Source organism: Genypterus blacodes, unplaced genomic scaffold (assembly GCF_046128005.1).
Source record: "Genypterus blacodes isolate CSIRO-AG114 ecotype Tasmania unplaced genomic scaffold, CSIRO-AGI_Gbla_v1 ptg000027l_1, whole genome shotgun sequence".
Lineage (NCBI taxonomy): Eukaryota > Metazoa > Chordata > Actinopteri > Ophidiiformes > Ophidiidae > Genypterus > Genypterus blacodes.
This window is the reverse complement of record NW_027466840.1, coordinates 3,040,838-3,062,077: the sequence shown is the minus strand read 5'-3', so window position 1 is coordinate 3,062,077 and position 21,240 is coordinate 3,040,838. Positions and strand designations below refer to the sequence as shown.

Genomic DNA, 21,240 nt, shown 5'->3' with positions numbered 1-21,240 from the left:
AGCATTTTAAAACCAAACTCTTATTCAAGAAGAATAAACCAATTGAAAACATAATTTTGAGTGCAACACTAAACCCACAGCACAATGTCGTCCTGGTAACGAAAAAGGATTAAGACACCAATCTGGGTGAAGAAAGGATTTGCATTACCATTTTTCTTACCATTACACACAGATTGCCACTTCCATATTAATCCTCCTGAGACCCAGCCCATTGACTTGTGTCCTCTATAGGGGACATTTTGTTCACATGAATCTCCTTTTCCTCTTGTGTGCTACTCTTTCAATCCCTGCTGCATTGTATAGAGGACATCCTGGGCTTGCCAGTGATATGATATTTCACACTAAAATGGTCTTCAGGTCCACTACAGTGTCTGTACAGGAGGGTATGGCAATGTGTTACACACATGTACCCAACTAACTGAACTGAGAAGATGTGGCTTCACCAACATCACTCTGGTACAGAACACAATTATTCATCACCAACAACACTATTCTCCACCACCTGTACAACCTGTATACTTGCAATTAACTTGTCCCGTATAAGTCATTAGCTCAAGACACCGTTTCTTTGTCTCCATATGCATTTTGTCCACATGTATATCACCTAGGTCAATTTTAATATGTTGTTCCTTAAGCTCCTACTTCCTCATTTCTCCCCTTCTCTCTGCAAAAACAAACAAACACCAAAATGCCTTACAACTGTATTGTCATTGTCATGCTTCCTACAATAAAAATATTAAACAAGTAAAAACTTCTATAGCATGGATGGTGGATGATGGATGATCTTAACTGTAGAAGATTAACCACTACTCAATCTGGCCCGATAAGATCAGATATACTTAGATTTTCAATATTCACTTCTAGAAGTTGCATAACAGGACTTGTGTAACCGCAGCACGGCGGCACGACTGTATACAAATAGATTATATTATATTATTAGGCAGAAAGCAATAAATAATATTGCAACTATAAACTCAATACAGAGATCTGCCTCACACATACTGGTGTCACATGTCTCTGTCCCCTGGGATGCAGATTTTCTATTTAACAGCTGCAAAAAGTTAGCTCCATTTGATTTAGAGGGATAAAAGTAATAGTCTGTGCACATCAGCGGAATATAAAAGAAGCTGTATAAGTAGCAACACTAATAATCAAACAATAAAAACAACAGACAATAAATATTTTATGGAGTATTATATACAGTTGGGCTTAACATATTCTGCTGACATCGTCAACATGTTAAGTAGCCTCAGCTGTAAAAGTGGCTGTGGTAAAAAAATGGATTGCCAACATTTGTTTTCTCTTATGAGTACAAAGTGTTGCAATAAATAAATATGATCGATACAGAATATTATAGCAGTTATAAGTAATGTTATTTCAGCTGCTGAGGCTGGAGAGGTTTGGTGGAGGTAAGCTTTATGTATATAAGCATCAACATTAGCTATCTCTCTGTCTATCTCTCCGAACTCTGTAAACAACACAAAAGGCCTCGAAAACAATGCAAAAGCATTTAAAGATTTGCTTCCCACTGGTGCACAAAACAAATGTGGATACAATCTGTCCACAAAATAATCATCCAACCCTTCAGTGCTGCAGGAGCAACAAATTGCAACATAAAACTGCACGAAAGTCTCATTCGCGAGCTCAGCAGGTCACAGGAGCAGATATTGAAATAGAACATGTCTGGCTGTGCATCTGATAATACCCCCTTATTCTGATGTCTGTTGCCTCCGGTGAGTTGTGTGTCTGTTAATTAACAGCGCACGCAAATAGTCTGGAGACCTTGAAGGTAAAAAATCAAGCCTAATTGCATAAAGCTTTCCATCCGATACTCAGAAATCCATGTTTATGAAATTCAAAGCTAGTGATGTGACTACATTAGGATGGTGAGGCTGCAGACTGGATGCAGTAGGAACAAGCCATAAGAGAATCTTATTGATCTGCTTTATTGTTGCATTAGATAAGCTGGCTAATGTATTCTCCTGTTGTAATGCACGTATCGCAATGAGATGGGCCTATTTTTAAAATATAGTCAGGATGTACAGGGGTGCAGGTGATTCATAAAAGTCCTAGTTCTAAAAGTTGCATCACTACTGAGACACATGTGACACATGGGCATGGCAGGTACTGACACCAAGTTTGAAATTGTTGTTTTATCTATTAATATTGGATTAAATACATATATGTTATTATATTAGTAACTTTTTTAATGGCAAATATCCAGTGCCTGTGTTTACACAAGCTGGGGCCTTTAGCCTACTTTGCAAGACGGAAATAATCAATATGCCACAATGTCAGCAAAGAAGACTAGATTATCCAACGTTTCACGGGGCGTATATGGACCGGGGGCCGGATGTTCCGCAGCCCTTTAGATTTAGATTCTAAACTGTTCCTTTCAAGTTAATGGCAATTGTATAAGACTTCTAATGTACATACAATGCTGTACATACTCAAAGTCCTGACACAGATTCTTGTGAATTCTATCCATGGAAGCAACTTACATTCATTTTTGCCACAAGTGGTTCAGTGATCCATCTTGATTGAATACTTCACATGCAGTCAGTAAACAACAAAGCTTTTTTATTCCCTCAGAAATGTTTCCCCGTTCAATGAATAGTGTTCAAGAAACAAGTCAAAATTGGCAGGTTTGGCAGAACAGTCCAGACTTCCAAAGCTGAAAGCATTTTTGCCTCATAGATTTAATATTTAGTATGCATGATAAACATAGTGAAAGGTGGATAGACAAATCCAGTTGCCTTGAAGCACTACTAGGTCTGCAAACACTCTATTGTATTAGGATTGAGTGCTTGTTGCAGCTTGCGTAGGTCGCCGCCGTTTGAGTTCACAGAGACATCTGGATGCAAAATTGTGCATCACACAGTTGGAAGCTTTTTCAAGAAAAACAACATTTTTGTGACTAAAGCTTTGGCAGGATATAATCCTGAGAAAATGTGCTCACAATGGGGTATGTAGATTTTGCTGAGTTTGGAAGAGCACATTGCTAATTATTTTTCGAAACGTCATTTCCAATGCTTTGAGTTTTGAAAATAAAATTCCATTCCCTGAGACGTCATTGCAGAGGTGGCACAGAAAACTGTACATCTGCATGGCAAGATGCTACCAGGGGTTTGTAAGAAAACGTGATTTTACTCTAATTATTAACACATATTTTTCTAAATCTTTTTTAAATACAGCTTCCCCCAACAGCTCTGTCCTAAAGGGGATGGATGGAAACACTCAACTGAGAATATGTTGAGAAGGGGATGGGCTGGGAACATACACTTAGACCTTTCCTTGGAGTGATTAAACAACCCCCCACTACCACTTCGTTGCAATATCGAGAATGGCAGACATTCTGACAAACCGGCTTTTAGCCTTCTGAAGACTCACCTGTGCTTTTGAGTCAAGCACTTAAACTAACATCTTAATCCATTAATACCTCAGCAAGGAGATATAAATGCAACCTACAAGTGTTCATACGGGGCAACAAAAAGAGGAAGAATTATAGGATTAGGCATTAAAGAAAGTCTCTCTTCTGGAGCCGCTCAAAGATGAATCAGTATTATCTTAATTCATTGAATACTATGTTATATATAATCTGAATAAATGTGAGACTACTATGTACTCTTCCAAAATGATATGCAGTGAAACATCATGGTGAGAGGAAATAAGATAAGCGTATAGCATAACATCCTTTGATCAGTGAGAGGATTTGAGGAGTATTGGGTAGCCATGCCTAAATAGTGGATTTTTGCCATGCCGTCTGTTCGAGGAAACTAGGAATCCATCAATTTGAGAGTGGAGGCCCGACAGCGTGTGTGCTTTGAACTTATGATTACTCAGCCAGCAAAATCTCATGACAAGACACTGTCAAGAGAGGAGGGGAAAAAAAGGATGAGTGGGTAGATGACGAGCAAAAAGGAAGATAAGTTGGAAGTGGGGGAGATGAGGATAGACTGGTGGTAGACACACATGGACAATGGGAAAGAAAAGGATGCAATTTCAGGGGATTGTTGTGGGGTTTTCCTCTCTTTTTTATGTGAAATGTGTATTTATTAGGCATTTTGACATGGGCAACTTCAATCGTGCAAAATTCATTGCTTTAGTGCTTTCTGATGTACATATTTGTCTTTGCTGTAAGTGACATTTACAGTATTTCTACTACAGTTGTAAAAACCTTATCCTATCCTATCCTAGGGAACCCTTTAACTCTGCAATCCAATCGCTGCCTGTAAGGTAAAAACCAAAACACTAAAGTCGAGGGAAGATAACTACAGCTGCTTTACAAATATACAAGACTTGGACTCTCTCCATCTCCACATCCAGACCTCCTAGTGATAAGGTTATCTAGAAGCTCTTCCGGCGCCCCTAACTGGTATGGCCCTCTCATTAGCACTGTACTTATTTATGTATACAGGACAAGTTAATTGCAAGTTCATTTATCAAGCAGCAAGCCTCACCTCAACCCTGCCACCACCACATAGTCCACCCCTGCACTCTCTACCCTCTCCCTCTGTGATTGCCACTAGGGAGATGGTGCAATTATTACCATGATGTATGACTCTCCTCAGTGTCCTCTGCTCTTTGCCCTGCTGCTGCTGTCACCAAACCGTAAAAGTTTAAACAACGTCCGGTTCATTTTTGTGATATACTGTATGTAAGGAAGTGAGAAGCCTCTACACTCCTGGTATTTCTATTTGATCTAAAGTTGGAAGAAGGTATCCGACCTGGGTTCAAGATTCCCTATACTCTGTGCCATCGAGGTTTCAACTTTGGAAAACCACCAATTTAGAATGCATTTAATTTATGCAGATTTTACTGGAAGGTTTATTTTGAAGTCCAGTATTTGCAAGGTAAAACAAATGTGATAATGTTTTTTACGCAACATTCTAACTCAAGGATTGGCTGTTGTTCTGTGTTCACTATTCCAGTCAATTTGACGATAACAGTGAAATTATATTATTATAAATCGAGGCTTGCGGAGAAACTTGAAAGACTTTTCATGCCTTGTGGAGTAAATGAATGCATTAATATCACACAGCAGTCATTTTCACAAACTCATTTAACCTCTAATTACCCTGAGTTGAGGCTCATAGCTGCCTTGCCACACACTCCCATTTGGGAGGTCACCAGAGAACAGAGTGCAGGTCATCATCAATTATAGAAACAATAGTCCATTGAGGCACATAACAGCTTTAATTACAACCCCTAACGGTAAAAGGGCTTTGTGTGACTACTTCAAAATGCAGGCTAATGGGAACAGAATCTATGATTATGGTTTGAAAGGTGCTTCTACACGCGTGTTTTTGTGTGCGTGTGTGATTTTCTCATGTTAGCACTGAAAATACTATTCATTGGGGTATAAATGTGAACTCTGTCCGTGAAGTCAGATGTCTATTAAGAAAATTGTTATGCTGTGTGTGTTATCTTCTGCCTATAACCTCTTCTGCCTATAACACCTCCTGTAGATGAGCAAAAAAATGCAAAAATGATAGGAATGGTTCGAGAGCTACAGCCAATTTACATCTCTGCTATTCAGCATCCACAGGCTCAACAAAAGGAGTAAATAACTTGCTTGAGGAAGATGAAATTGCAAAAACTCCCTGGGCTGGCATTTATCATAACATTACAATTTCAATGTCTAGAGGAAATCCTTTGAGTCTGTAAGTTATACCTTTGTGGCTATGAATATGCTATTTTTGTCGCTTGTCCAAACTGTCAAAGCTTGGCTGTTGACTTGTATATTGAGCGGATTTATTTAACTCAATGTGGTTAGAAGTTTCCATTTCCATTTTGGCTTGAATAAAACTTGAAAGAAGGAACTCTCTCGCGTTGCGTTCGCTCTAAAATGTACCAATGTACGAAACGATCGATGAGGTATCCAATAAAGAGAAGATGGTAGATAAAAACCCTGTTTAAAAGAAAGCAAAAGGAACAATTTTCAGCAATAGATTCTAAATGATTTATCTAAGAACATCTGAACAAATTCTATTCAATTATGATTGAACATGTCATGGTCCTGTGTTCTGGTGTATTGTGTTCATGTCCTGTTTTATCTTGTATTATTTCCTGTTCCTTTCCTTCTTTACTTCCTGCCCCCGTGTTATCTGTTTTGTGTTTGCTTGATTAATTTCACTTGGTGTCCACCCCTGTTCCCATTTGTCATCTGTTTTGTGAGTATTTTGTCTGTGTCTACCCCTTACTTTTGTGAGTTGAGGTTTGTCAATGAAGTTCACGTTACTCTGGTTTAGTTTTTCCTCTGCATTCCGTGTTCTCTGGTCCCTGTCCTGGTTTTGCCTTAGTGATCCCTGTTCTCTGGTTCTTCTTGTTAGTCTGGGTCTTGTCCTTGTGTTCTGTTATTATGGTTATCCTTGTTAGTTTGGTTTATCCATTATTTTGTTTATCTATTTCTTCCTCCATCTGGTATGTTTGTCTTGTGATACTTGTTGTTCTTCTGGTTTCGTCAATTTCGTTTTCAGCTTTGTGTCCCCTGTGTCTTGTTGGTTTCATTCATGATTTATGTCTTGTGTGTTCTGGTTGCTTTGTGTTTTTTCCCTGTTATTTCCTGCTCCTGCATTTGCTCCTGTAATGCTGATTGGTAACTGAAATTTAATTTGCATGCTTAACAATAGTTTATTCAAAGTAAGCCTTTCACAATCATTTTTGCCGCAAATATCCTGCATCCATGAAATTTATTTTTTCTATCTAAACAGCCCTTGGTTGTAGTTGCAGCTGCTCTGACTGGGAGCCATATTATTTGCATGGTCATGTGCAAGTTAAAATTTTGCAAGACTAACATCACTAACATTATGCAAATTAGATATGGTTTTAATTGTTTTTTAATTGTGTATCAAAATGATACCATAATTTCACTGTGGAGCTTTATGTTCAATTTTGTTGGGTTGTGGCTGAGTTATCAACAAATTAACTCTTGCTATATGCAGTTAAAGTAATGTCTTCTGATGTAATGAAAAGCCTTTACTGTATGGCGTGAAAATGAACACCACAGTTCTGATTGACCAAGGAAAAAGGAACCTATAGGTTCTATGCTTAGTTTGTAATCTTTCTACTGCTTGGAATAATGAGTTTTTGTTGTGACCATAAAAGATGTAAATTATTGTATTTCGAAAAGTACCCTAAAAAGGCCCCTACATTTTGTTCAGTGAGTAAAAAACAGATTACACCCTGTCAAGTGTAGGTATGTGGATACTGCATATCACAAGAGTAACATCTAATCATTAAAAGCTTTCCCATGAAAGCCTAATTCGTCGTGAAGAGAGAAGCCTTTAAAACCAAGCATTCCTTTGTCAGCACTGACACAGCCAGACATGGATTGCAACATCTATGTTGTGTTTAATGCTTGAATAGACAGAAGATGGAAAGTGATTGTTGCTATGCTTGTTATCAGTGAAGTTGTTCCTCAAGTTTCTGCAAAATTTGCCAGTTCTATCTATGTCCGCTACTACAACAAGTAAGTAAGGGTCTTAGAACCAACGAATGGAGAGAGAGCTTTTCATTTGCACCAACATGTTGGATAAACTACACTATACACTGCTGCATTAGCAGTCAGCCATAATGACCCAATTTATGCTCCTCAAAACAAAGAACATCTCAGGAATAAACACTGAGCAAATGAATATACTGTATCCATGCTCTCACTCATTCTTGTTCCTTTCCTCAGTTTTGATCATTGTTCTCTCTCTCTACTACTCTCTACTACTCTGGTATATTCTCATTCCTCTACTTCCCCTCCTTACCTCTAAGCCCCCCCTCCCGCTCCCCCGTCTCTCTCACCATTTCAAATGGACAAATGTTTCCTGCAGTCAGTAGCACAGCATTGGTATTCTGCTCCCAATTTAGCCAAGAGCCTGGCAGCAGCAGTATCTGCTTCCAGCTACCACACAGCAAGTCTGACAAAGAGGGAGAGAGACGAGGGGAGAGAGAGATTAACCTATGACTGTCCACCACAGTGTCTGAACCAGTGGTCTACAACCGGGGGTCCCTGACCCCTATGGGTCCACAGAGGTACTGCAGGGGGTCCACCAATTTCTGTCATAATAATTGACTATTTTTACCAATATAATTTGTGAGAATAAGCTACCTTATTATTGGCTATTATTGCCTCCTTGCTTATCTATGTGCTGCTACAAAAGAGGAACATAACGCGCTCCTTTACCATTCTGAGGTCAGATGGTCAGTCTTTGAATTACTCACAGCTATCCTCGAGTTTCTGGTTGGGAAAAACCGTGCGGGGCTGGCTGTACATTTCAATGACAATGCCTGAGACACTAAACTGGCATATCTGGCGGATGTTGAACCGACTGACCAGTTCTATGCCGGGTCGGAATACACACACCAGTCAGCTCTATGACAAAATGGAAGGCTTCCTGAAGAAAACAAAAAGATGGAGAGAGCGCATCAAGGGAGATAACCATGTTTCCATCAGTGGAGGAGTTGTTGGATTCCGCGATGCTCTCGCCTGACGGGAAATGTGCAACTGTTGATCACTAGGAGGCACTAGAAAAGTCAAGAAGAAAAGTACTTTTGTGTCCTGAAGAAAGGACAAGACATGGATACAGTTTCGATTCAAAGACGTTGCATCCAACGGCTCAAACCTGGCTCCACGCCATGTAGTAAGTGGTCTTTCTGACCTTATTGCCAGAGTAAATTCACACTCATTTTACATACAAAACAACACTTGCTTTGATTTACTGTGGATGATGGATACACACTTACTATTTCTACTTTCAAAGCTGTCAAAAGCTGTATTCTTTCATATATGTAAATGCTACAAAAATGCAACAATGTCGGCTTAATTTTAAATGATTTTGCGAAATACATTCTTTCACCACACAGGTCAAGGTTGGGAGCCACTGAAAGTCTGTCACAGTAACTATGGGTGATAATGTAGGTTTAAGAATTGTTATGCAAATGCTCAGGAGAAGTGCTTCTGAAATTACCTGATGGTTGCTCAGGGGATGAGCGAATATGCGTTCACAGTGTGAAGATGCAGACAGGATGAAAGAGAGAAAGAAGAGGGAGATAAGTGCAGAAGGAGGAGGAGAGGCCAGAAGTGCTGACAGCGGGTAAAGGTGAAAGTGAGATAAGTGGCGTAAGGGAACAAGCTCAAGGGAGAGGATAGGAAGGTGATGAGCGATGGAAAGCCCAGATAGCCTGGAGAACAGAAGGTAGGAGGCGGGTGCAAGAAATGCTGCGGGATGAATAGAAACAGAGAAAATGAAGCAGAGGAGAAAAGCACAGATATGGAAATCCAAAGTGTCAGTGGAGGAGGGAGCCATAGGTTTTTCAGCTCATGTCAAATAGATCTGGGTTTGACATTAGCTGACAGTGCAGGGGCACATTGCAAGTGTAAATGAATGAAAGAAAGAAAGAAAGAAAGAAAGAAAGAAAGAAAGAAAGAAAGAAAGAAAGAAAGAAAGAAAGAAAGAAAGAAAGAAAGAATAGAATAGAATAGAACCCAGCAGAAGATTTGCGCGCAATTTGCATTTCAAGAAAATGTTATTAAGATTTTCTGTATGTTCCTGTCTGCTTCAGTCCTTGACTGAACAGAAATGTGACGTACTGATCAATATATTCTATACTCCTGCTCTTCTGCCATTGCTCTCGATTGATTTTTCCGGAAATGAATAGCATGTGGCTGCGATCCAAATGATTTTCTTATCTCGCGTCAACAGATGAGAAAATTAGGTTAAGTTGTCTTGGTAAAAAATAATACAATTCCACGTCCTCTCTCTGCAGCTGCTGTTGCTCTGGATTTGGTCTTCTTAGTTAAGAAGTACTTTACAGTTGCGATTCTTAATGGACTATATTGAATCTCCAAGGTTCTCCTGATTCTTCATGCTGAATGCCAGAATGAGCAGTAGTAACTCACTGAAGAGAATGTTTTCAATAAAGTAATCATCAAAGGACAAACCGAAAGTCCACAAACATTTATTATTAACACCACATGAAGACAAACTCCTTCCTGCCTCAAACCAAAGCAGTGAGTCACTTGCAAACTCTCTGCAATTAATGCACAGTATAATTTATACACATGGACTATCAGCTCTCTTTCTGCAGCATTTCAACAAATTCACAACATACTCAAATAAATCCAAATTCTCTAAACTCTAAAGACAATAATGTAATCTTACTTAAGCAACCAAAAGCTTTCCATCTGAAGGATCTAAGCTGTACTTGGATTGACTGGAGAACATTGAAAGGAATTTTAGGTTTCTTACCTTCCTTGCAGTACTTCCCCTTGAAGCGTGTGTGTGTGCAGTCACATTGCACCTCCCCATACTGAATAGAACAAAACCCTCCATTGAAGCATGGATTCTGTTTGGTGCACAGGTACTCCAAGTCACTCTGGATGCCCTGGCTATTGAGCAATGTCGGAGGCATCTCTCCCACCTTCAGATTGGAGATCAAGCCCTGGAATGGGGGCTCATACTTCACCGTGCTGGAAGTCAAAGCGGAGAGACGCACATCAGGCGGGATCCCACCCACGAACAGATCACTGACCACAGCCATCTCCTTCCTCTTGGATTTAACCTCAGCCACTTTAGTCTCTGTGTCCACCATCAGGAGAGTCTCACGGAAGTTGCGGGTTAGCAAGACCATGTGCCAGTGGTCATCATTAACTGGTGTCTCCATGTGCAAAGTGGCAGGCTCAGCACAGTGGATGGCAAAGCGTAGCTGGAGTCGTCCACCAGCGATCAGCAGCTCCAAGAAGTCACAGTTGCCGCCATCGTCCAGGTAGAGCACTAGCGCTTTGCTGATGTTGGTCTTCAGACTGAAGCTTAGCTCTCCTACTGATCCAGCTTCCCAGCGCCCATAGCGCGCCCACTGGCCAGGTGCCCCTCCAAATTCCAGCATGGTCACTGTGGTCAGCAGACTGAAGAGCGCCAGAGGCCACAGGGGCCAGTACAGGGATCTTAAACCCCTCCTCATGTTCAATATTCCCGTCTCTATATGATGTTTTATTGGGCTGAATTATCCACAGAGGTTAGCCTTAGCTTTCCTGTGGGTTTGGTACCCAAAGTGTTAACAATTTTCTATGCAGTGGGACAGGAAGCTATTACTCTAGTTTTTCCTGATAAATTGACAATTTTTCCTTTCCTTTATGATTTCGGAATTCCTGTTTTTATCCTGATTCTCTCTGTCTCTCCATCAGTCAGTGCCTCTAATGAGGATTCGGCAGAGAGTAAAATATGACCATTTGAACAGAGCTGTGTCCTCAAAAGCCCTTCGGCCTGTCTTGGACCAAAAATAGAATCCTTTGTTTCTAGAATCCCGATCTCAGTATAATTTCCAGGAAGTGTCAGCAGCTGCCAAAAAAAGGGTTGGATGTATGGGAGAGTTAGCCGAATGTGATCTTTCTTTAAGTAGAGGAAAAATGAGGAAAAGAGATTGGGAACTGGTCGACAGATGGGTGTCAGGGCTGTCCGTCGTCTGCCGAAGCACAAGATGCATTCATGGTTTCAGAGTAGATCCGGTCTTCTGACACACAAAAAGAGGTTTACACAGCACTGAGTCCCATCATCATGCAGGCGACAGGCATCTGGAACACACACGACAAAAACACAATATAAATTACATGGATTTTAACACAGTTTGTTTTATGCTTGATCTAAATTTAAAAACAGTCACTCTGGTACAAACAGCACGCCCAAGCTGATCCCTCACAGAAAAAAACAGGCTTGTCATCATTGGAGGCAATCTCAATGCAGAGAGATATCGAGATGAAATTCTGCAACCAGTGGCAATCCCATAGCTCTACAGTGTGGGGTCAAACTCTTTTCTCCAAGATGACAACGCTTGCCCCACAAAGCAGGGTATATCAGAGACTGTCTCCAGAATTTGTGAGTGGAGAGGATGAAATGGCCTGCCAGCAGTCCTGACCTCAACCCCATGGAACACTTGTGGGATCAGTGCCAGAGTGACCAACGCAAACACGTTGGCTAACCTCAGACCTCAATCATCCTATCCACCAAACAGCACCAAACACAAAGGAGTCAACAGCAAAAAAAAAGCTGTTTGGCATTTGCACAGAAGATTTGGCAAATTTTTCATGGGTGCAACCCACATACTCAGCTCTGCTGCTCATCCCACAAATGCATGTGGCACCATTAGAAGGGAAATAATCAAGCTTCCCAACGGGATAGGATTTATTGCCAAGTAGCATTGTTACAACAAAAAAATAATCTACTCAACACACATTTCCATTCTTTTTGTGCTTAGTTTATATATATATATATATATACAATTTATAAAATGGCATCCAACTGTCAAATGTTGTTTTTAACAGTAATATTTAAAATAAGGTATGGTTATAAAAAACAAAGAGGGAAACCGTACCCTAGGTAGGTAGCTAGAGAAACATCAAGCAGGCCTTGCAGCAACAGGCTTAACATTTCAGTAGTTATGTTTATCCTGCAGGTAATAAAATATAAACACTAATACTGAGTTATCTAATGAGTTTCATGTATGTTTCTCCTGTGGTTCATAGTCATAAAACTTGTCGTCATAGTTATGTTGCAACCCTGAGTGAGACGATGTGTGATTTGTGACCTTCTTTCAGACTATGTGTAAATGCACGCAACTAGACACCTAGGTAATACCAGGTTCTAAATAAACCACACTTTTCACTCCAAAATTTGTGTCTGTCTGAATTAACCTCTGATAAACTAGTAAGCCACAATGCTAATATCCAGGAAATTGAATAAGTATTGTAATGTATTAGTATAAATAATGTAGTTAAAGATAAATTAAATGTAAATTTTCCCGAAGATTGTAATAAAATGGCAACATTGTAATGCAAAATGTACAATAATTCTAATTGTTTATTATAATATATTTTATGTTTGCATCACATAGCTGAGCAATAAATAGGTTTTTTGAGGTTTGCATAGGCTTACGGTATACTTCCCCACTTCCCAGAGGGCCCAGGCAATATGAATGTCTTATTTCGTCATTGTCTTCACAGTCATGTCAAGAGATATGTAAAGTACTGAACTGAACCTCAATATAATGGTTGCCTGTCCCATGCAGTTACTTTCAGCCAATCAGTAATGCAGCATATTTGAAAAATCACATTACTGTGGTGCATGCACACACATGCAGATACACACACTCTACCGACATGCATATGCAAACACACGCATCATTTAATCAAATGTGATTCAGAGTGGAGTGCTCCAGAGTCAATAGCTGGGCTTGACCCTGGGGCTTGGCCTAATCCCCAGCCATTATTTCTTGAGTGAGATTTAATTTTCATCACAGACAGTCTACAATTAAAGCTCAGCTCTCCCCCTGCTCATGCTCCCTTGCTATTCTGCCTGGCTTCAAAGTGACAATGAAAACAGCACGAGTCTACAGGCAGGGGAGGGAGGAGAAAGGAAGACGGAAAGTTTACATAATTATGATCTCAGAGGGGGAGGCTTAACATCGCTGGGGAAAGATGGATGGGGCAGACAGAGAGCCATGTAGAATACAAGAGGATGGAGGGCAAATAACACCAGAGCTAGGTGACAAGCAAGAGAGTGATGTTGGCCTCACGCTAGTTTTCACAGAGAAATGTCAAACTATTTCTGCATTCAAACTAATTCTGTTTGAATATCATACATGCTGTGTTCTTAACAATCAACAGCTAAGTGGTGAGTTGTGGGACACCAGTGGTGACAACGTAAACAATGTCAATGTTAGACAAAATAAATGTGTGAATGCAGATGAAATGGCCAAAAGAGGATTAAATGGTTATGGCTACATCTGCACTCTCCAAATTTCAGCTGGAGATGATGCTGAGATGTGTGTTTGATCTGAAGTTTGCTGAATATTTCCCTACGCTAGAATCCTGCTGGAGTCATTCATGTTTCATGATGTGTGCACGCCTTGCGACAGACTGTTAAATATGTTAAATGTGAAACAGTGTCAAATGAGACACGCTTTAAGTAGTTCGAAACCTAAGGCTCTCAGTGACATTTTCCAATTTGTGTGTGTCTCTTTTGCAATTATGCATGCTCACATTTATACCCTCACATGTTACATTCAATCGGGCCAACGAGCCAACAACGAACCTAATTTTCCTGTGAGTAGAAATTCCAGATATATATTTACATAGAAATAACCTACGACCATTTACGGGTAAGAATATCACTACATTGATCTCACTTCCTTACTGAATATAAATAAAAATAAAAAACCTTTGTTGTTCCCTTAACCACATCTGCGCCCGTAATGGGTAAAGTATTTTCGCTGCACTGAATATCCCTCGTCTAGCTGGTTGGGGAGGCTCTGGTAGCTTTTCATAATCCTTTCACAGAGTTTGAGTGCATCCTCCATGCTTTGTGTTGCTAGTCATGAGGGTATTTTGGTGGGTTTGCCATATGGTACTTTAAAATCCCAAACACACAGAAAAAACATAGCAAGCCTCAAGAGGTGTGGAGACTATATGGTTGTCTGTATTGCTTCTCCTCTGCAGCATTTGGCTGTAGCTTCGCTTTAAGTAACATGTAAGCCAGTGTTCCCCAACTGTTAGTGTGCTTTATACAGTACGTGTCTCTGCTGTGATCTCTCACGGCGCTCGGCCAAACTGGAATCGAGCTGTGAAAGTTGACTGAAAGACATCAGCAAAATGCACCCTAACCCAACCCTGGTCCAAATCATACTCTGCACCCATCATGGTGATCTGATCCACCTCTGACCTGTTGCCTCTTACCTTCCCAATGGGGAATGTTGGCATGGTCTTAATGGAAATGAAAGCATCTAGCATTAGTTCTACCTGGGACACTTTTGGTCACATCATCACTCTGTCCGTCACTCATAGTGGCATACCACATTGATTCATTACTCCACCTGAGCAGATCAGCATCATTATCCTAGTTTTGTCACGTGGCGGCCTGTCCAATCATATGCAAGGGCACAGGTTTAAAGGCCATCTTCAAATGTTTTCAGTTTATCGTAACATTTTTGTCCCCCTTCCTCTCCACTGCCACCAGTTGGGTCTCCATTTGTCCAGTTCCTTGCCCCTGCCACCTTCTGCAGCAGATCTCCAGAGGCTTTTAGGATCAAAGATTACCGTTCAACAAATGTGGCCTACGCCAAAAAGACTCATACACATCTGATCAAGTAAATAACTTTAAACTCATCCAATTCCCTGAGTCCATGGTAGAAACACTTTTTTCTATGAGAGACATTTAAGAGAAAGTGTACCGTTTCTGACTTTCAAAAAACTCAACAATAAAAGCAATGCAAAATCCCAAGTGCTTGCTCATGGGGTAATGTTGGGCTACTTTTAATGCTCTTTAAGTATTCTGGTCGCTGTTCTATTCAAAAAACACAATTGTTTCTTGCAATCGGGCATTTTTTTAAGTCAAAACTGTAAACAAGAAGAAACACCTATGAAGAACTGATCACCCACGATGGGTTTATGCAAGAAGCTACAAAATCGAAGCAACTCCATTTCACATTAAAGGAACTGGACAGGTTGAAGCATCAGCGTGTCTTTAAACAGTTCAAAGACACAAATCATCACTCACAGGAGCAAGCACTGAATTGCCTTTGATACAGAGCTTTTGTCAGTGTGATCCATAATCCTTTGGGGAGTGAAGTATCTGGGTTTAAATCATGTGGTCTAACCTAGGGATTGGGTTTGGACTCCGCTTCCGAAAACCCTATACTCAGGTTTAGCACTGGCTCTCTAGTCTTGTACTTCAAAGGTGTATTTAAACGGGTGTGTTACATGTGGACATGACTATGTCCCAGAAGTAAGGAACTGAAAAAAACAAAGCTATAGCCATTTTTTCCTTTCTTTGTCATGCATGTTAAATCATATTTTGTACACGTTTGTACATATTTATAGGAAAGGCGTAGGTGTGTGTTTTTGTAATCCATCTCTCACAGAGCCCCTCCTCGTCATGAAGGATTCCCCACAGACTGCATCACACCTGTTGTATGAAGCTGTGCCAGGCTTTTATCTTATTGCTTCCTCAAACACTCCACTTGCAACAATCGAGTCTGGAGTGAGTATTGCATGTCTGACAGTGTTACAGAGAGTTCAGTGTTGAATGAAAAGAAAAATGACTGTGCTGGATGGAGTATACAGAACATTAATCTAGACAACAGACAAATTGTAAATTTCTTATGCACCTGAACCTTTGGTTTGTACACAAGCACACACACACACACCACATCCTAGAGAGGCAGCAGCCATAAGTCCTGGCCTGTGAAAAAAGGGGGGGGGGTCTTAGACAGAGAGAGACGAAGAATGAAATAAATGTTAAAGAAACGTCATAAATGTTTACACTACAGTGGATGGAGAGAATACGAGGAGATGAAGGTGGAGAGGGAAGGCTGATGATGTTAGAAATTACCATCTGGGACACTGTCATTACACCCTTTGTTCAGTTTAGCTATCAAACACAACAAAAACACGGGCACAAACCTCATTTTTTGTCCTATTTGGTTTATTTTCGACGTTTTGCTTGTCAACAAATCAATAGTCTTGACACAATAGTCTCAATGCTCAGATGGAGAGAAAATCAAATAGAAGGATTTTGCCTTGCTGTTAGCTCTGAAACAACGAACAATAATGAATTTAGCAAGACTCGTTTTTGCTCTTGTTGCCATGACACCTAAATAGGAGGAGTCAGACGTGTTAGATTAATTTGCCTTAACAGTTGAAAGTGTTTTAGGGTGAAAGGAAGTGACAGCTAGGTGCACTTTAATGCACAGGGAGGTAGAGAGTCATTATCAGCTTTCTGCTTTTCAAGTACAACAATGGGTAACAATTGGTAAGATCAATTAGAAGCACAAGAAAAAGTGGATTTGCTTCTGCGGATGGCAGTTACAAACACGGACAAGGAGACATGGCATAAATGAAGGCACATATAGTTGTGCGTCTGTGTGTAATGGAGGCTACATGATGGTAGAGGGAGGAAGCGGCAGACCACTCAGTGTTGGCCAATCACTTATCGAGACATTACCTCTGAAATCAGGACAATAAAATGGTGACGACAGGGTGGAGAGGCTGCGCATGTGCAATAACAAAGTGGAAAAGCACACTGAGGGAAGGACAACGTCAGTGACACTTAGCCTTCTGGGCTACTTGAGACGCAATCAGCCTGCCATGCTGAAATCATTTATACACAAACACACACACGCACACTGCTTCACACAAAGGCACCATTTGATGTCATGAGCCTGCCTCATCACACTGCAGCTTAATGTACCAATCACACTGTGAGACAGAGGAAGAGGAAGACTGACGCAGGGACTTTTCGAACGCATAACATTATCACATGCCTGCCTGCTCATCTAGGCTCTAAAAACCTCTTTCTCATGTCCTTTCATCCTCCTTTACCCTCCCCATTTGACACTAACCGCCTCAAAATGTCTCTCCTTTCCCATCGCACCCCTCCCTCCCTCTGTACCTCCCTCTCCGTCTCTTTCTCTCCAACTCCCTGTCTATCATCGTCCCTCAATTGGCTGCGCCTACCTCCAAGTGTTAAATCCAAAGAGCTGATAGACTACAGGTGCGGCCAGGGTTGCGATTACAAATCCAGACAAATGGTGGTTGAACTGCGCCCTAAAGCAGAGCGAAACTGGGGTTTGTTTGCGTCACAGGTTAGGGTCTGTCATGTTTTTGTTCAGGGTGATAGTGGCTACAGAATAATATCAATCTCTGATATTGATATAATGACCGTAGGGGTACATGGCTATAAACATATACATACAGTACGTGTGTGTGTGTTTATATTGTAAATGTTACTCATCCTTGCCTAAGGCCTATGCATATGTAAGTGAGATTAAATGCACAGAAATCTACAGTGAATGTGTGTGTGTGTTTTTGCTTGCCAGTAGTTTCCAAATTAAATATTCAGAACAGCTACCTGTTCACACATTCTCTGGATAGATGAAATGTCAAATGTGCATATGGGACAGAGGCTGATAATGTGTATGCATGTGTGTGTGCCTAGTGGCTTGCATGTGGTTGTCTTGGTTCCTGAGGATGTTTGGGTAAGCAGAAGGTTCCCTGGCCAGCCCTCAAGATTCTCCCGTTACAATTAACCAGCCCAGCAGCCTGCAGCTCTGTTGGCCTTATCTAGGAAAAGCAAGGGAGCGACAGACAGAGAGGGGAGGAGGAAGTGATACAGAGGGAGCAAATGCAATGCAAACAGAGCAAGGCTGGGGAATGCGAGAGAGAGAGAGAGAGAGAAAGAGAAATCATAGGTCTCTTGCCTCAACAGATTCTTCTCACTATCCTCTTCCAAATACTCTACAATACACACCAAACACACTCTATTACACTCCCTTTCCCTGATCGCCATAGAAGACAAGGATCCGGGAAGAGAGTGCATCTCAGCAAGAACAAACAAAGACCTCGCAGCGCCTCAGTGAGGTTAGTCAGGAACTGATAGTGTGCTGTAGCAAAAGTATTGTGTCTATTTTGGGGAGAAAGCAAGGTGATGTCAATGCAGCCTGTCGGTCTTTTCTAAAGCCATTGTGAACTCGAGGGGAGAAAATGGATGCCAATTCAGCTACAGTCACTCGCTGGACTAATGGGGCACACTTAATGAATAATAAATCCCATTTTATCTTGTATATTGATGAATTTAACCAATGGAAAATGGATGGATGGGTAATCAATCGCAAAGTTGGCATTCCTGCAATACATAAAGCTGCACTCTGAAAGGATTATCCCTGCTGTTTAAGTAAGTAAGTTAAAGATGACACGTCACTTGTCATTTGGACAGGACAGGCAGGTGTAGCCAGAGGGTGGATGGATGGATGTACTGTGGAGGAAGGATTCATGATGATCACTTCATGTGCATAAAACATCAAGCGGCACAAAATTTCATGAGACCCGGCTGATCCTTGCACGGGCTTCAATGTTCCCGAGCATCTGTGTTTACTTTGCAGCAACAGCCGTTTTTCTGCAATTTGAGATGGACACCCGAAAATTGCCCCGGCAGAAATGGGCCCATTAGCAGTTGTATATGGTGAGCGGCGCGCCTGTCTCTGCTGTACATCAATTGCGGCAATGGCGGATGCAATTAGAGGCTATTTCTGTTTCCTGAGTGGCCAGTGCCCCATGAGAGGGCAGAGAGTGAACCCAGCACCTTGAGCAAAACAATCATCGCTATTAGTTTTTAATGAGCTTACAAGCAATAAAAATGGAAGCTGGTGAAATAAGAATTGAAGAGATTCTGTGCATACATTGTATTCCATTGTTTCCGTAATGAAGTGAGCAGTTTTTGTGTTTGTTTTCATGATGATAATGACATCAGTGTTTAATACCGAGATACAATTCACACAGACAGATAATATGGCCATGAACCAAACTGGAGAGCAAACACACATGCTGGTGTGGTTTATTGTGTACCTACACACTGCTGCTTGCAAATGGCTCCTGTCAAATGTATTATGTGTACAGAAGCCTCCAGTCTGTCGAATAATATTTATCTTTACGCCAAGAGCTGGATTTATGAAAACAATTCTGAATTTCATCCCTTATTCTCATTACCATGCTTTATGGAAACAGAGGAATCGCTGGTGTGTGTGTGTGTGTGTGTGTGTGTGTGTGTATGTGTGTGTGTGTGTGTGTGTGTGTGTGTGTGTGTGTGTGTGTGTGTGTGTGTGTGTGTGTGTGTGTGTGTGTGTGTGTGTGTGTGTGTGTGTGTGTGTGTGGTGTGTGTGTGCAGCTTGGGGGAGGGGCAACTCACTTTGTCATCCCACCACCGATGAATTATGGAAGAATCAGACAGGGAAAATTACAGGGACTGCATTGGAGAGAAATAAAAAGAAAGGAGCTAGAGCAGAGGAAGGACAGGAAGTGTGGAACACATAGCAATTCAGACTGAACTGGCTGCGGTAAATGACACTCCATTACCATCTTAAACATACTGTCAAAAAGCAATTTGCCTCGCTCATGCCACAGGCTTGATACTTGCACCTTATTAGGGAGGCTGCCCTATATTTTAAGAATCCACCCGACCAACCTTCCTCCACTCCCGTTTACCCATAAGCCACCTGTGCACCTGTGTTTAACAGAGGACATATGGAGTGAAGCTTTCGAATTAAAATCAATCAAGACATTGACACTCGTCGCTGTAATGGGATTATTGTCTTAAAACATCTTAAATAAGATTTAATAGAGAAGATGCTGATAAGTAAGCCCTTAGCACTTTCCAGTCCAGCAAGAAGGTGTCAAAGAGGGAATAATAAAGTTGGGAAGTTTAATTTGTTTTGTTGGCTCACGATTTAACCAGCTGTCTGTGGGTATCATAAAAATACCATTAAGAACAAATCCTCTGAAATAAACCTGCAATTATGTGTATTGCCTTTTAGACCTCAAAGCTTATAAACTCAGGTCGTGTCACAGATACAAATGTGTGAAAACATCAAGATCAAGAGGATATCCCCCACAACTGCAGATTTGTAAACGCAACTGACATTTCAATATCCGGGCTTAGGCTGATGGTTGTTGGGTTGTATTGCTGCAAACATTTTGTGGGGGAATCAAATGAAACACAAGCACAATGGAGACCTGGGGATGAGCAGAAGCAATAAAAAGAAGCCTGAATAGTCTATTCAACGTTCCAGCTTAGCGATTTTCATTGATATTACGTCCCCCAATATGATTACTAAAAGTTGAAGCCCACCGATATCAGCAGCAGGTGAGCGATGTGTTTAATTTCACAGGCGGTGTAGTTTCAATGAGCTCATTATTGGCATCTCAATTCACTCGGTGCGCTTTCTGTGGTGGCATATTGATCTGGGCAATATGGTACAAAAGACCCCTCACCCGGCTCTCTGCTATCAGTCGCTCTCTCTCTCTTTGGATGACGGAAGAAGAAAAGTAATAGCCAACCAACAATAGCTAAGTAATGAAAAATGGATCATCAAACTAAAGATTTCCCATTCACAATGTCGCATTTTGCAATTAATGGTAGTGTGCAATTTATCTTTAACTGTAGATAGCTGCTACTAAAGCAAGCTAGTAGGTTCATCCCTGCTGCTATTGTTTAAATAGCAATGCAGTTACTTGCTAACACATAGTAACAGCAATGAGACAATGTTCCGCAGTGGAAGCTTGGAAAGAAATAAATCATTTCTAAATGAATAGAATGAAAAGTCCGTGAAATTATTAATTTCTTCGGTAAGCAGCCGTAGTATAGTAGGTAGCATAAGGTGTGCAGGTGATTATCGTTTAATCAACCCTGTGCCTCTGCGTCCCAG

At 41.0% G+C, this 21,240-nt stretch overlaps 1 protein-coding gene across 2 annotated transcripts in view; it reads right to left on the bottom strand.

Annotated features, from left to right (window-relative positions):
- The window catches only part of nrxn2b (neurexin 2b), a 372,419-nt gene extending 361,466 nt beyond the window's left edge, over nt 1-10,953 (bottom strand). For both annotated transcript variants that reach the window (XM_076143906.1, XM_076143905.1), the window contains exon 1: nt 10,242-10,953. In XM_076143906.1, coding sequence (XP_076000021.1) covers nt 10,242-10,953 — 712 coding nt within the window. The remainder of the gene's footprint in view (nt 1-10,241) is intronic.
- Between the last annotated feature and the right edge of the window lie 10,287 nt (nt 10,954-21,240).